Source organism: Coregonus lavaretus (genome assembly GCF_964263955.1).
Source record: "Coregonus lavaretus genome assembly, contig: HAP1_SCAFFOLD_992, whole genome shotgun sequence".
In the NCBI taxonomy this organism is placed as follows: Eukaryota; Metazoa; Chordata; class Actinopteri; order Salmoniformes; family Salmonidae; genus Coregonus; species Coregonus lavaretus.
In genome coordinates this window covers 75,152-91,648 of record NW_028166262.1, presented here as the reverse complement: position 1 = coordinate 91,648, position 16,497 = coordinate 75,152, and the positions used below count along the sequence as shown (strand labels likewise).

Sequence of the window (16,497 nt, the reverse complement as noted above, 5' to 3'; positions counted from 1 at the left end):
AGTGTTTTCATTTTGGAGAAATTGTCATTTGTTGTCATTGGTGTTATCTTATTAAAAAGTTATTGTTCCTCTTTGCGTCCAGTTGTATTCTCCGCTTCAGAAATACATTATATCCTTAAGAAATATACTGCCCATGATTTCTCACACTTACTGACCGATTGACTTTTAAAGCGCTTGGCCCCACATTCACATCTGCCAACTTAAACTTTTTCATCCAGGTATTGAGGCGTAAACCTTAGAAATTAAGTTGCAACGACAGATGGGGCCAATTTATACAAAGGGACATTTCAAAAAGTCAACAAGAACTGGGTAACAGTCCTTTTAAAAAAAAATTAACAGACATCATGAAAATGTAACAAAATTCAGTTCATTAAAAAAGGAAAATTAAAAAGTGGGGCGAATAGACAAGATTCCTCTCACAAAATAACTTAATGATGAGGGGGAGGGTAAATGGCAAAGGAGGTATGTACTAAGAGCAACACAAGCAGAGAGATTCTGAACCACAAATGGATCCATTGCCTCTAAATCCTAGGCACACCTGTACATTTGAGCGGATTGGATACATAAGCATTATGGTCATAGCTTCATCTTGCCTTCCAATGGGCTGCATGGAAATGTCTGCATATTTTTCCACCAATCCTCTCAGATCTACAGGAGTGGCTAGGGGTCCATTTACAATTCAGCGAGAGAGAACAAAAGCAACGGAGAGAATGCAAAGGTGAAGCACCAGCAAAATAATGATAGTAGAGATGGAGGGAGGGACATGATACAGCAGGGGTTATTTACAGAGAGCGGATGAGTGTGTGCCTTTGTCATCAACACATTATAGTTTTACGTAGGTTTAGCAAATGCAGCTGCTCAAAACGTTAAAGCAACATTCCCCACAGAGTAGTGAGAGCCTGTCTGTAGTGTGTAGCTGTTTCAGACCTGGGTTCAAATCAATTATGTACATAAACCTTGGATTGCTGATGCTATGCATTGGCCGATGAGAGGCTTTGAAGCCATCGGTCGGCCATATTGGCACTCCTCAGAAAAGCAGTCCTCCATAGGAATGAATGGAATTCTACAGTATTTCATTTGAATGTTTCAAGGACAAAATAAAATAAAATAAAATTTGTAGTGGGGCCAGTAACATTACTACTTTCTTTTAAGGACATTTACATTTTATTTATATTTTTTATGTTTAGCTCACATAATTACAAATTATGCATTTAGGTGTCCGTAATAGAATAAATGTGGCAAAAACAATTGTAGACTAATAAATGTAGAAATGTTTTACAATGGTGGAGGGGTGCCAAGATGGAGGCGCGATGGCTTCAAAACAGTGTCCCCTGTCAGTCATCTAGTGTATATATAAATTATTGATTAAAATACTTTTCGAAATCTTTCAAATACTTTGAGCATTCGCTTTAGCCTGCCTAGAGTGCCTGATGGGCAGGGTTTGCACTTGTGGGACTCTTCTATTGGTTCCATTGCAACAGGCAAGCTCAATCAAGCAGTATTTGAACACACGTCTGGTCTCCTGTGTGTAGCTCTCCTCTCAGGCCTCGCTCTCCCCGGCTGAAGCGTTCTGGACCTCCTCCTCCAGGATAGGAACGATCAGGTTGTCCTTGGACATCAGGTTGTATTTCATCACGAAGCGTGTGAACCGATGGCACAGGAATGTCTCATTCTGCAGGGAGGGACATTGAAGGGAAACAAACAAGAGAATTAGGCTCTGTCCAGAAACAACCCATAGCACGTACCCCCTAGACACAGAGGTGAACCAAGAGAAGTAGAGTATGATATGAGGTCTGATTAACTAGTTTATAGAATGACTAACAGTTTTTAAATAGCAACATTATAGCTTTGGTCTGCATGGGGTCATTACATTGACTACTGAGCCGGGTTCAGTGGACCATGAAGTGAACCTAATCATATGCCCATTGCCCAGTTCTAGTAATAACCACATATCAGTTTTTCCCTACAGACCTGGGCCCTGTTTCCCAAAAGCATCTTAAGGCTAATTCTAACGATGAACTTGGCCTTAAGATGCTTTTGGGAAACCGGGCCCAGGTCTGTAGTGCCACCTGTTGGCTGAATATGGAACAACCACAAAATGGAACATGATCATGACTCATTTGCCACAAATAAAGCACAATAACTAATTAATTATCATCATGTCCTCCTCAACCTGGTGTACACTTCTGGATATGTGCATTCCATTTTCTAACTTAAACAAGCAGAAAAAAAGCAGTTTGTGTCCCTGTGACGCTATAATATCAGTTTGAATAAGAATGAGGAACCCAAATCCTGCTCCTCTGCCAGGTCTGTTTGGGAAGTGGGAACTTCCAACTACTACTTACCTCATACTTGTCAAATATCTGGCGATGGTGGAAATAGGCATGAGAGAATATCCTATAGATACGGCGACACACAGAGCCCAGCTTGGCTACAGAGGACTCCTTGATGCTCACGCTGGGGAGAGAAGATTGAAAGTGTATGCGTAGGAAACCAAAGTATTCCTTTACACAGTGTGTGTGTGTGTGTGTGTGTGTGTGTGTGTGTGTGTGTGTGTGCGCTCACCGGCTGGGGAAATACTTGTTGCTGTTGAGAAGGCAGGCAGCTCCGTCCAGCGTGTGCCTAGTGTAGTCAATGGCAGGACACTGTGGACAGAAACACACAGGCAATTACATACATCTTAAATATAGTGCATGGCAGGCTAAATAGAAATATTAAATCCTGAGTGAATTTAATTCTGATTTTAGTAACACACCTCTTTGGGGGTCTTGTGTGCAGCACATAGGAAGATCCACTGCTCTGTGGCGGTCATCTGGGTGCAGGTCTCTGGGTGGCACTCACTCTGCAGTTTCACAGCTAGTCCATTCAGCTCCAGACAGAACTGCCTATATCAGAGAGAAAGAAGGGGTGGGTGGGGAATGGGGATAAGGAAAAAGATAGATGAGTGAGACTCAACACCAAAATCAATTACTGTAATTGATTTGGTAGACACACTCAGTGTAGAGTAATCAGTCAAGTGTGTAGTTAGCATACTGTCAAAGTAATACGTCTAGTAAGTCAAGTGAAGGAAGGCAGTGTACCTGAGGTGCTCATACTTCCACACTCCCTCGTCCTGTCCCTCTGGAGGCTCCAGGATCTTATCGATGTTAGAGCAGTCTGACCGGATGTTCTGCTGAATGTACTGAACAGGGACAGGGGTACCACTGAGGTTAGTCAAACATCCTGATTCTGCTAACATCCTTGTTAACAGACTAAAGTTCTGACATGGGTGACAATGATCACACTAGATAAGATGCTTTGTAGGTTTATAGGGCAGCAGCCATCTTAAAATAAGGAACAGCTCATCAATGTCAGGCTTGACACTTGACAGCTACGAACAGCATTCTGCAATCATGACACTTTTGATGCTAATTTGAAGCTTAAAATGGACTCCCCAGTCATTCCCCACTGACTAACTCAACCACACCTGCTGTACAGCCAGCGTGCTGTCCATCTCTTCAAAGGATTCATCCGGCCAGTTGTAGAAATCCTGCAGCGAAAGAGGGAGGGACAAAGGGATAACGTTAATCATATTCAAGGAACTGTATGTGTTCAATGGACAAAAGTGTCACCTCTCAGCCTTTCATGTTATCTAGCCATAGACAGCATTGTTAACGTTAGTTAACGTTAGCTAGCAACAGCTGTAATTGTTGACATGCTAGCTAACTGGTAACTATCAGCTATTTTGACATAGCTTGCTAGCTAGTTAACTGTTGATGAACTGTAGTCTTCAGCACTGTAGTTAACTAGCTATAATATTTTGCATCAGCCAACTATCAAGCCAAGTAATTATTTGTGTTGACTTTATACTTATAAAGTACCCCAAATTAGCTAGCTATATTGAACAAAACTGTAAACGCAACATGCAACAATTTCAAAGATTTTACTGAGTTACAGTTCATATACGGAAATCATTCATTACACCCTAATCTATGGATTTCACATGACGGGCAGGGGTGCAGCTGGGGAGCCAGGCCCAGCCAATCAGAATTTGTTTTTCCCCACAAACGCTTTATTACAGACAGAAATACCCCCCCACCCCACCCCCTCAGACGATCCCACAGGTGAAGAAGCCGGATATTGAGGTCCTGGGCTGGCGTGGTTACAAGTGGTCTGTGGTTGAGGCCAGTTGGACACGCTGCCAAATTCTCTAAAACGACACTGTTAGCTTATGTTAGAGAAATTAACATTAAATTCTCTGGCAACAGCTCTGGTGGACATTCCTGCAGTCAGCATGCCAATTGCACGCTCCCTCAAAACTTGAGACATCTGTGGCATTGTGTTGTGTGACAAAACTGCATATTTTAAAGTGGCCTTTTATTGTCCCCAGCACAAGGTGCTCCTGTGTAATGATCATGCTGTTTAATCAGCTTATTGATATGCCACACCTGTCAGGTGAATGGAATATCTTGGCAAAGGAGAAATGCTTACTAACAGACATGTAAACAAATTTGTGCACAACATTTTAGAGAAATAAGCTTTCTGGGATTTTATATTTCAGCTCATGAAACATGAGACCAACACTTTACATGTTGCGTTAACATTTTTGTTCAGTGTAATTTAAGGTTACCAATACCAAATGTAAACTAGGTTGACTACTAAATTAGCTTGCCAAAAGATACCAACCCTACCGTTACGCTTGTTTACGCTGAGCTGCACTGGGGTTGGAACTCAATCATTGTTACATTAAGACACTATGGAGCTGGCGCGAGATATGGGTCGGAAAACGTACCTCAATGCTGGGATGGGATATGCCACTGTACTCCAAATTGTACCTTTATCCATACTGCTCAACCAAGAAGATTGAAATTCTACCAGTTTTCCTGGAAACCTGCCATTTTCAACCCCATGCTAGTTAACATTCCATAATCAGCCATTATGGAATGCCACTTCGTGTTTTTTTTGTCTTTTGTTATTTTATTAACAACAATTACAACACAATATACAAACATACTGTGTATATATATATATATATATATATATATATATATATATATATATATATATATATATATATATATATATATATATATATATACATACACACACACAGTGGGGAAAAAAAGTATTTAGTCAGCCACCAATTGTGCAAGTTCTCCCACTTAAAAAGATGAGAGAGGCCTGTAATTTTCATCATAGGTACACGTCAACTATGACAGACAAAATGAGAAAAAAAAATTCAGAAAATCACATTTGCCCATTCCTCCATGCAGATCTCCTCTAGAGCAGTGATGTTTTGGGGCTGTCGCTGGGCAACACAGACTTTCAACTCCCTCCAAAGATTTTCTATGGGGTTGAGATCTGGAGACTGGCTAGGCCACTCCAGGACCTTGAAATGCTTCTTACGAAGCCACTCCTTCGTTGCCCGGGCGGTGTGTTTGGGATCATTGTCATGCTGAAAGACCCAGCCACGTTTCATCTTCAATGCCCTTGCTGATGGAAGGAGGTTTTCACTCAAAATCTCACGATACATGGCCCCATTCATTCTTTCCTTTACACGGATCAGTCGTCCTGGTCCCTTTGCAGAAAAACAGCCCCAAAGCATGATGTTTCCACCCCCATGCTTCACAGTAGGTATGGTGTTCTTTGGATGCAACTCAGCATTCTTTGTCCTCCAAACACGTTAAGTTGAGTTTTTACCAAAAAGTTCTATTTTGGTTTCATCTGACCATATGACATTCTCCCAATCCTCTTCTGGATCATCCAAATGCACTCTAGCAAACTTCAGACGGGCCTGGACATGAACTGGCTTAAGCAGGGGGACACGTCTGGCACTGCAGGATTTGAGTCCCTGGCGGCGTAGTGTGTTACTGATGGTAGGCTTTGTTACTTTGGTCCCAGCTCTCTGCAGGTCATTCACTAGGTCCCCCCGTGTGGTTCTGGGATTTTTGCTCACCGTTCTTGTGATCATTTTGACCCCACGGGGTGAGATCTTGCGTGGAGCCCCAGATCGAGGGAGATTATCAGTGGTCTTGTATGTCTTCCATTTCCTAATAATTGCTCCCACAGTTGATTTCTTCAAACCAAGCTGCTTACCTATTGCAGATTCAGTCTTCCCAGCCTGGTGCAGGTCTACAATTTTGTTTCTGGTGTCCTTTGACAGCTCTTTGGTCTTGGCCATAGTGGAGTTTGGAGTGTGACTGTTTGAGGTTGTGGACAGGTGTCTTTTATACTGATAAGTTCAAACAGGTGCCATTAATACAGGTAACGAGTGGAGGACAGAGGAGCCTCTTAAAGAAGAAGTTACAGGTCTGTGAGAGCCAGAAATCTCATATTTTTAAGTGGGAGAACTTGCACAATTGGTGACTGACTAAATACTTTTTTCCCCCACTTTATATATTATTTTTTTTATCTACCAATTAACACAGAAACTTTATACACAGGTATACATTTTTATTTTTTTAAATAGACAAGGCTTCACAGGCATTTAGGGTCCGTTTTGCTATTCATTTTTTTAGATTACGCAGCATTTTCAAAATACAAATACAATTTATATTTTACAAATGTTGGCTTTTCTTTTGCCCACTTGCATTGATGTATATAATATTTACCATACAGAATGAAGAGATTCATTATATACACACTTTGTTCTGATCTAAAGCCTTATCATGAAACAAAAGTAAAACATATTTACCATCAAGACAAACCCTAGCACCAGTTGATCTAAAAAATAAATAATTATTAGCGCACTTTTTATCTTTGATGCATACACCATCTAATAAGACGCTGAAACTGAATTCCACATTCCTCTCAAGAACATAATTTCCATGTAAAAGTCTTATAAGGCCTGTAAGTATTGCATAAAAAACAAATGGCATACTCCTTCACCATCACTGGAAATCCATATCTATTCAAAAACTCGACATAACTATACAGTTGTCCATTTCCAATAAATAATTGTGCCACTAACAAAATACCGTTCTCAAACCATCTATGGAAAAATGAAGATTTATTCTTATATTTTATGTCTTTGATATTCCAAATCAAACATCTATGAGGGGAGAAGTTATGTTTATATACAATTAACCAGGATAGTAACACTTGATTATGGAAATTGGCTAATTTAAAGGGGAATTTATATTAGCTAAAATTGGATGTAATTCTTCATCCACCTAGTCTTAAAGATAATATTGGATATACCAAAATTCAAGCACATTTAAACCACCATGATCTAGAGTATTACATAATACACTCTTTTAAAATCATGTGGTTTATTCCTCCAAACAAAATAAAAAAGTTTCAAGTCTACTTCTTTACTTGGGGAACATCCAATGCTATTGCAGTATATAATAGTCTTGATTCTTCTTCAGTTTTTCACAACAATATGCGACCATTTAACCCTTAACAACCAAGCATCAAACCTGAACTTTCTCAGTGATGGGATTACAATTTTAATTAGTCCTTTGTTTGGTTTTTACATACAGTACCAGTCAAAAGTTTGGACACACCTACTCATTCAAGGGTTTTTCTTTATTTTTACTATTTTCTACATTGTAGAATAATAGTGAAGACATCAAAACTATGAAATAACACATATTGAATCATGTAGTAAGCAAAGAAGTGTTAAACAAATCAAAATATATTTTAGATTCTTCAAGGTAGCCACCCTTTGCCTTGATGACAGCTTTGCACACTCTTGGCATTCTCTCAACCGGCTTCATGAGGTAGTCACCTGGAATGCATTTCAATTAATAGGTGTGCCTTGTTAAAAGTTAATTTGTGGAATTTCTTTCCTTCTTAATGTGTTTGAGGCAATCAGTTGTATTGTGACATGGTAGGGGTGGTATACAGAAGATAGCCCTATTTGGTAAAAGACCAAGTCCATATTATGGCAAGAACAGCTCAAATAAGCAAAGAGAAACGACAGTCCATCATTACTTTAAGTCATGAAGGTCAGCCAATCCGGAAAATTTCAAGTGCAGTCACAAAAACCATGAAGCGCTATGATGAAACTGGCTCTCATGAGGATCGCCACAGGAAAGGAAGACCCAGAGTTACCTCTACTGCAGAGGATAAGTTCGTTAGGAGTTACCAGCCTCAGAAATGTCAGCCCAAATAAATGCTTCACAGAGTTCAAGTAACAGACACATCTCAACATCAACTGTTCAGAGGAGACTGTGAATCAGGCCTTCATGGTCGAATTGCTGCAAAGAAACCACTACTAAAGGACACCAATAAGAAGAAGAGACCTGCTTGGGCCAAGAAACACAAGCAATGGACATTAGACCGGTGGAAATCTGTCCTTTGGTCTGATGAGTCCAAATCTGAGATTTTTGGTTCCAACCACCGTGTCTTTGTGAGACGCAGAGTAGGTGAACGGATGATCTTCGCATGTGTGGTTCACACCGTGAAGCATGGAGGAGGTGTGATGGTGCTTTGCTGGTGACACCGTCTGTGATTTATTTAGAATTCAAGGCACACTTAACCAGCATGGCTAACACAGCATTCTGCTGCGATACGCCATCCCATCTGGTTTGGGCTTAGTGGGACTATCATTAGTTTTTCAACAGGACAATGATCCAACACACCTCCAGGCTGCGTAAGGGCTATTTGACCAAGAAGGAGCGTAATGGTGTGCTGCATCAGATTCAATGGCCTCCACAATCACCCGGCCTCAACCCAATTGAGATGGTTTGGGATGAGTTGGACCGCAAAGTGAAGGAAAAGCAGCCAACAAGTGCTCAGCATATGTGGGAACTCCTTCAAGACTGTTGGAAAAGCATTCCAGGTGAAGCTGGTCGAGAGAATGCCAAGAGTGTGCAAAGCTGTCATCAAGGCAAAGGGTGGCTACTTTGAAGAATCTCAAATATAAAATATATTTTGATTTATTTAACACTTTTTTGGCTACTACATGATTTGAGTAGTGTTATTTCATAGTTTTGATGTCTTCACTATTATTCTTCAAGATAGAAAATAGTCTAAATAAAGAACAACTATTTTTTCCAAGCGAAAAAAATATTTCGTGTTTTTCTCGTCTTCTTCCATCCACTTTGTTCTTGATCTCACAAAGGCTCATTTTTCTTTGTCCTCATATATTCTGTCCAAATCTAATTGTAGTTTGACTCAAGTCCTCTTGTCCATAATGGTAACAATGTCTTTGATTATAGACTTTTGGTCTTAGCAACCTCCTTTCCTCTTTTAATGGCCAACCTTCTGATCTTGTACTTCATGAATTCCCAGTATGCACCATATAACTTCAATAAGTTTGCCTTATTCTAGCATTCAGTTATAATAGATTTAGCTGCATTCTTGAACTGTTCATCAGCCAGAAGTGTTTTGTTAAATTTCCGGTAATTGTTGTTATTTTTCTGCCCATCTGTGAGTTTGATTGAAAGAAAAATGGCTTTATGGTCAGTGAGAACAGAGGTTTCAATAGAAACACCTACTCTGGATATGAACCAAAAATCGATTCTTGATTGCTTGGACATATCTTTACAACACAATGTAGATTGTTTTTTATAAGGGTTTTTATATCTCTATATATCAAAACCATCAAATCCCAAACATAAATTAAACTCGGAGGGATTATTCATTCTTGTAGCTCATAGAGATAAGCAATCCCATTGAAGAGCGCCAATCGAATTCCAATTCCCTCCTAAATTCAGTCTGGCATCCACAAATGTTTCTAAAAGTAAACAAATTTCCTGCTCGAAATCTTGAAATAGGTTTTTTTTTTTTTTTTACTGTTATTTGTAGCATAAATGTTTCCCAAGGCACATCTATAACAAAAATGAACCATCTTCCAGAATGATGAGCCTTACTCGACTACTTTACCTTTAAACTTCCCTTTCAAAATTGCCAAGCCAGCAGAATGGTTACTTCCATAATTGCACTTCGTGTTGAACAACAAAGGAGCAAAATTGGCTGGCACTGCCATTCCAAAATGTCTGCAGTGGCTACTGTTAGCTAACATGAGGACAAAAAGGGCAGTTTTCCCTGAAAATAGCAGTATTTCAATCTTCTCGATGTATCAGTGTGGATAAATGTACAATTTGGAGTACAGTGGCATATCCCATCTCTGCATTGATGTACGTTTCCCCACCCATATCTTGCACCAGCTCCATGGTGTGCCCATGATTGCGTTCCAACTCCAGTGCAGCTCAGTCGTAAACAAGCATAATGGTAGGGTCGGTATCTTCTGGCAACTAAGTTAGCTAACATCAGTTAGCTACTAGTTACTAGCTAACTATCAAAAGTAAAAAGTGGTTCTCTGATAGTATTCATATTGGCATTTTTGTAAGTCTAGTTTGCCAACTAACTAACTAGACAAGTCTCTAAATCTCTGCTGTGCAACGTTTTTAGCAAGCTACTACTAGCTTGCAGCCCCGACCCTCCTGTGTTTTTCGGAAGACATCTCCGAGCAAATTGCAGACAAACGACTCAAAAAGCCATCACCGAAATTAAATCCACGGTTGAGGCGAGGCAAGGCCGCAATAATCACCGATGGCCTCTTTACCAAATTCAATCGTATTCCGATTTATAGAAACATACCTTCGCCTTTGTTCCAGGCCTATTCCTCCTCAGAACTGCAGTACCCTCCGCCATGACCATCTCGACAGAATGCCCGGATGCAAATGATGCACAGACTTGTGTGACTGATACCAGGAACGGTGACAGGGAGTTGGTGGCTACCAAACAAACGGTGGTCATTCCTCCAGAGATATCACTGACACAAGTACACTGCTCATAAAAATAAAGGGAACACTAAAATAACACATCCTAGATCTGAATGAATGAAATAATCTTATTAAATACTTTTTTCTTTACATAGTTGAATGTGCTGACAACAAAATCACACAAAAAGTATCAATGGAAATCAAATGTATCAACCCATGGAGGTCTGGATTTGGAGTCACCCTCAAAATTAAAGTGGAAAACCACACTACAGGCTGATCCAACTTTGATGTAATGTCCTTAAAACAAGTCAAAATGAGGCTCAGTAGTGTGTGTGGCCTCCACGTGCCTGTATGACCTCCCTACAATGCCTGGGCATGCTCCTGATGAGGTGGCGGATGGTCTCCTGAGGGATCTCCTCCCAGACCTGGACTAAAGCATCCGCCAACTCCTGGACAGTCTGTGGTGCAACGTGGCGTTGGTGGATGGAGCGAGACATGATGTCCCAGATGTGCTCAATTGGATTCAGGTCTGGGGAACGGGCGGGCCAGTCCATAGCATCAATGCCTTCCTCTTGCAGGAACTGCTGACACACTCCAGCCACATGAGGTCTAGCATTGTCTTGCATTAGGAGGAACCCAGGGCCAACCGCACCAGCATATGGTCTCACAAGGGGTCTGAGGATCTCATCTCGGTACCTAATGGCAGTCAGGCTACCTCTGGCGAGCACATGGAGGGCTGTGCGGCCCCCCAAAGAAATGCCACCCCACACCATGACTGACCCACCGCCAAACCGGTCATGCTGGAGGATGTTGCAGGCAGCAGAACGTTCTCCACGGCGTCTCCACACTCTGTCACGTCTGTCACATGCTCAGTGTGAACCTGCTTTCATCTGTGAAGAGCACAGGGCGCCAGTGGCGAATTTGCTAATCTTGGTGTTCTCTGGCAAATGCCAAATGTCCTGCACGGTGTTGGGCTGTAAGCACAACCCCCACCTGTGGACGTCGGGCCTTCATACCACCCTCATGGAGTCTGTTTCTGACCATTTGAGCAGACACATGCACATTTTTGGCCTGCTGGAGGTCATTTTGCAGGGCTCTGGCAGTGCTCCTCCTGCTCCTCCTTGCACATAGGCGGAGGTAGCAGTCCTGCTGCTGGGTTGTTGCCCTCCTACGGCCTCCTCCACGTCTCCTGGTAGCGCCTCCATGCTCTGGACACTACGCTGACAGACACAGCAAACCTTCTTGCCACAGCTCGCATTGATGTGCCATCCTGGATGAGCTGCACTACCTGAGCCACTTGTGTGGGTTGTAGACTCCGTCTCATGCTACCACTAGAGTGAAAGCACCGCCAGCATTCAAAAGTGACCAAAACATCAGCCAGGAAGCATAGGAACTGAGAAGTGGTCTGTGGTCACCACCTGCAAAACCAGTCCTTTATTGGGGGTGTCTTGCTACCTGTTGTCTATTCCATTTGCACAACAGCATGTGAAATGTATTGTCAATCAGTGTTGCTTCCTAAGTGGACAGTTTGATTTCACAGAAGTGTGATTGACTTGGAGTTACATTGTGTTGTTTAAGTGTTCCCTTTATTTTTTTGAGCAGTGTATGTATAAATCATAGTATTTGAAGGATACATGGGCACTGTGTAGCTCAGTTGGTAGAGCATGGCGCTTGCAACGCCAGGGTTGTGGGTTCGATTCCCACGGGGGGCCAGTATGAAAATAAGAAGAAATGTATGCACTAACTGTAAGTCGCTCTGGATAAGAGCATCTGCTAAATGACTAAAATGTAACAAGGACCTTCCTTTTACCAAAACCAGTTCCAAATCCAGTTCCTTCAACACAATGTTATGCAGATCCTCTTTTCATATATCTGCTCAGGAGGTTAAAGTGCAGCAACGCATCCAGATTCAATAGTTCACTTTATTATTGTAACAAAACATGATCAGAATTATTTACAATTCAATAACATAGAAAAAACTAAGACATGAATGAGGCAACATTCTTTCTTCTTTAACAGGATGGATGTTTTACAGTGAAACAGATTTTACTCTACATATTTGCCAAGGATGTCAGCATCACGGAACAGGAAGTATTCCTGAAAGACAAATGATGATAGAAATTAAAATAGACAATCAATACACAAACACTAATGAATATGGTGGTTGGACATAATTTTGAATGATCACTTATTAATCATATATCTAATAATAATAAAGTAGAAAACAGTTGCCTTGTCTTCCAGGTTGACTTTAGTTCCTCCATACTCTGGCAGAAGGACCTTCTCTCCAACTTTGACACTCATGGGTGTCAGGTTCCCTTTCTGAATGAAATCAGTAGATAAGCCAGTAAGACAACACAGACAGACTGTAAGCCACAGTTGTAGACAGACTCCAGTTAGATACACAACTCATACATAAGCTACTGTTTAGCCAGAGAGAGTGAGACAGAAGTAGTAAATTACCTTGTTTGTGGAGCCTGGTCCTACTGCCACCACTGTGGCCTGCAGAACCTTGCCTTGGGCCTTCTCTGGCAACATGATGCCCCCCTTCGACATAGTCTCTGCAGCCAGACGCTCCACCAGCACCCGGTCAAACATGGGAAGGAATTTCCTGAAAGCCTAAAATATGTAGGGGAAGTGTTTTATTTATGACGGAGACAATGTACAACAAAACATTGCAACTGATTTAATCTACATAGCTCATCTGAGGTTGAGAAGTGTTGGACTCTTCTACAGTGAGTGCTTGACATTCCAATTGTTATACCCTGAAATAGCCACTAGATGTAGAGTCAATCGATTGTGTGAACTGATAAAGGCATGAGTAATACAAATGCACGAGAGGGGCCCCTTCAATAGCCAAAAGGAGATGTGTTGTAACCATCTGCCATCATCCACTGAAAATATGGACTATGTACACCCTTCAAAACCTTAAGGTGGATTCCAAGAGTTCCTGGTTTGGTAAGAGTAGTCGCTCTTTTTGAATGGCTCTTTTTGGTGAACGTCTGGAACCGAATCACATCTGTGAAAGAGACTTTCATTTGGCTCCCTGACTTGCATACGGTTAGGCCTACTACTGTTTGAGCTCCAGACAATAATTATATGCAAAAAAGTATTAAAAAAATTACTCACTGCAGGAACAATAGATAGAGAGGAGAGAGCATTTCTGGTCCACACATTTTTGCAGTGCGTTCATTTTTGTAGGCCATCTAATAATTTGGGTCAGGTAAAAATGTATTTGAACTCACGTCACGAACTGACATAATGGCAGGCAACTTTTTAGGCTTTACATTAGATATTTGCAATTTTTTGATGGTGATATATACATTTAAGCGCTACTGAACAAAGAGCTGTTTGGGAGCTAAATTAACGTCTCTTTTAGCTGAACGGAGCCAAATGAGCCAGCTCACTGAACACTCAATACAAGAAACTTGTCACTAAAGGTATACATAAACCTACTACAGGTTAGTGGTACTCTCCGCTATATAATAATTGAAGGAGTGAGTGGAGCTGAAGATATGATGGTGGATGCCCCGCAGCCTGTGGAGATTCCGTGTTGTTCAACAGTTGAGGGAAACTGATATGCTGATCGTGAAGGTGGATTTTGTGGCGTTTATTGCGCATGTGATTAATTGTACTGCCCAAATGAACAAGTCCAAGAAACTGGCCATAATTGTATCTGCGGCTCAAAAGGTTCTTGGGTCTCCAGGACTTCACGGCCGAAACATTGCAAGGAATACTGTATGAAGATGCTCTTCTTTCTCAGGCCCCAGAGACTGAAGGGATCGGAGTTGACGTTTGAATCTGACTAAAGGAGTAAATTGATTTGTTTTTGTTTCTTTGTCTTTTAATTATTTGGAAACAATATGAGCATACTACCCCGTACAGTGGGTGGTGGCATACACCTCATTTATTTTTGCGGACCGCCATAATACCATAGAAAAATAGTGGTACCCTCCTCTACTTCTAACTGTACAGGAAATCATTAATGAGGGTTTGTTACTGCCCTTGACTACTAGCAGTGTCCATGCAATTTGTAAGTAGAGCCTGCCAAAGGCAACAAAGACACTGTTAGTATTCACTATTGAAAAGGCATAAAGCAGCATTGCCCAAACTTGGTCCTCGGGACCCCAAGGGGTGCACATTTTGGGTTTTGCCCTAACACTACACTGCTGATTAAAATTATCAAAGCTAGATGATTAGTTGATTATTTGAATCAGCTGTGTAGTGCTAGGGCAAAAACCAAAACGTGCACCACTTGGGGTTCCGAGGACCGAGTTTGGGAAACCCTGGCGTAAAGCAAGCAATTGGTAGATATCTGATGTAGGACGATTTTCACGCTAAAACTAAAAGACTACTCAAAGTAGAGTATGGATTCGCTCTTTGGCCAGCACAATGCAAGGTGCTTAGGAGCCAAAATGTTGAAGAGTTGAAACACCAGCTGCCTGTCTGGTAACAGATGTATCTTTGACCTTGAATGAAGGTTGTCAGTGAAACAGGGGAGGGACAGAGGAGGGTCTGTTGTTCCAGGCTGTTGATGCCAGGGCAGGGCTCTCCAACCCTGACCCACATATAAACTTCTATACTAATCATGGCAGGGATGTTAAGAGTAAATTCCAGAACAGGTCAGGGAGTGTGTGCCGCCGCGCCCCACCCTGCATAGTTTGAAATATTACAAGTGTGGCAAAATGAATGGGCAAATAAAATGCTGTGACGCAGTTACACATGGGGTCACAGCGTCTGCGTTACCCGGAACTGGTTGATAGCGCCGGTAATTCCCTTTTTCGTTGTGCAAGGACACAGACAGTGAAATAAACTGGACACAGACAGTGAAATAAACTAGAATAACATACAATAGGTCAAATAAAATACCACACTTGTGCAAAGGACCATACACATAGCATGTGGCATCAATTTAGATTGCAACAGCAAATGCTTCTCCTCATCACTTTATTCGTTCTTCATAGTTCACTAGTACCCATCAACAACAGTGCCAATTGTGAAACTCGTGCTGGCAATTCTCTCCATATATAGCCAACGATTTTGAGATTGATGGTGCAAGATAGCAAGTTATCTCGAGCTAGCTAATTTAGCTATTCGACAATCAGAAGTGTGGGACAATGCATGGCAGATCGCATATGTCACTGTATGACAAGCCTTTACACAGTAACGGTTGCTAGCTAATCTGATAAAATCCTCCTGTATTCTTGGTCATGTCTGACCTTGCCTGTGATAAATCAAAGCATAGTTTAGCTACTACAACACATGATGAAAATCGGAATGCGTGCTAACTCTGCTGGTGACAAACAGGACATTTGGCATCCTAAATTATATTATAGCTATGTGTTTTTGATAAAGAATGTCTTACCATTTTTATGTGAGAGACCTTGTGATGTTGAGGACCGACTTCTTTGAGCGTGGATTTGACACACTGAACTAGAATCTCCACGTGAGGAAATGTCGAGAACTGGTTCGCGCATGCGTGTCTTCAAATGTCCTTACTTTACTCTTCCTGGACAGTTTCAGTTCCAGAATATTCCATAACCCCTACAGAATGCAAAAGGCACGTATACATATAAAAGTAACACAAATGTGGCAGAAGGAACTCGCCAGAACAGTTCTGATGAAATTATAACAAATGTTTAATGTGTTCTCATGCGATTGCAATTTGCAGCAACGTTGCACAATGTGTCAACTTTGAACTCCCTTATTTCTCCAATGGCGCATGAGAAAATTCTGGAACCTGGGGCCCTGGAACGAGCATATCAGTGAAATGTGTAGTTTTATCGATAAGTTAAACACACAAAATAAATACTTTCCCTAAAACAAAGTGCATAAATAGCAC

The 16,497-nt window shown here is 41.4% G+C and overlaps 1 protein-coding gene across 3 annotated transcripts; it reads right to left on the bottom strand.

Annotated features, from left to right (window-relative positions):
• Positions 1–347: 347 nt before the first annotated feature.
• Positions 348–16,489, bottom strand: LOC311114928 (MOB-like protein phocein). Of its 3 annotated transcripts, XM_084190148.1 has the most exons (8): positions 16,021–16,103; positions 13,119–13,274; positions 3,467–3,529; positions 3,081–3,181; positions 2,756–2,885; positions 2,566–2,645; positions 2,346–2,457; positions 348–1,672 (listed from the first exon to the last, which is right to left on the bottom strand). In XM_084190148.1, the coding sequence occupies exons 1-8, from the start codon at positions 16,021–16,023 to the stop codon at positions 1,541–1,543; spliced, it is 777 nt and encodes a 258-aa protein (XP_084046274.1). In that variant the 5' UTR covers positions 16,024–16,103; the 3' UTR covers positions 348–1,540. The 3 variants fall into 3 exon arrangements, with proteins under 3 accessions (XP_084046274.1, XP_084046273.1, XP_084046272.1); XM_084190147.1 differs by lacking the exons at positions 13,119–13,274; positions 16,021–16,103 and adding an exon at positions 10,531–10,617; XM_084190146.1 differs by lacking the exons at positions 348–1,672; positions 2,346–2,457; positions 2,566–2,645; ... (1 more) ...; positions 3,081–3,181; positions 3,467–3,529 and adding exons at positions 12,560–12,752; positions 12,888–12,977 and having other exon boundaries at positions 16,021–16,489.
• Positions 16,490–16,497: the final 8 nt, after the last annotated feature.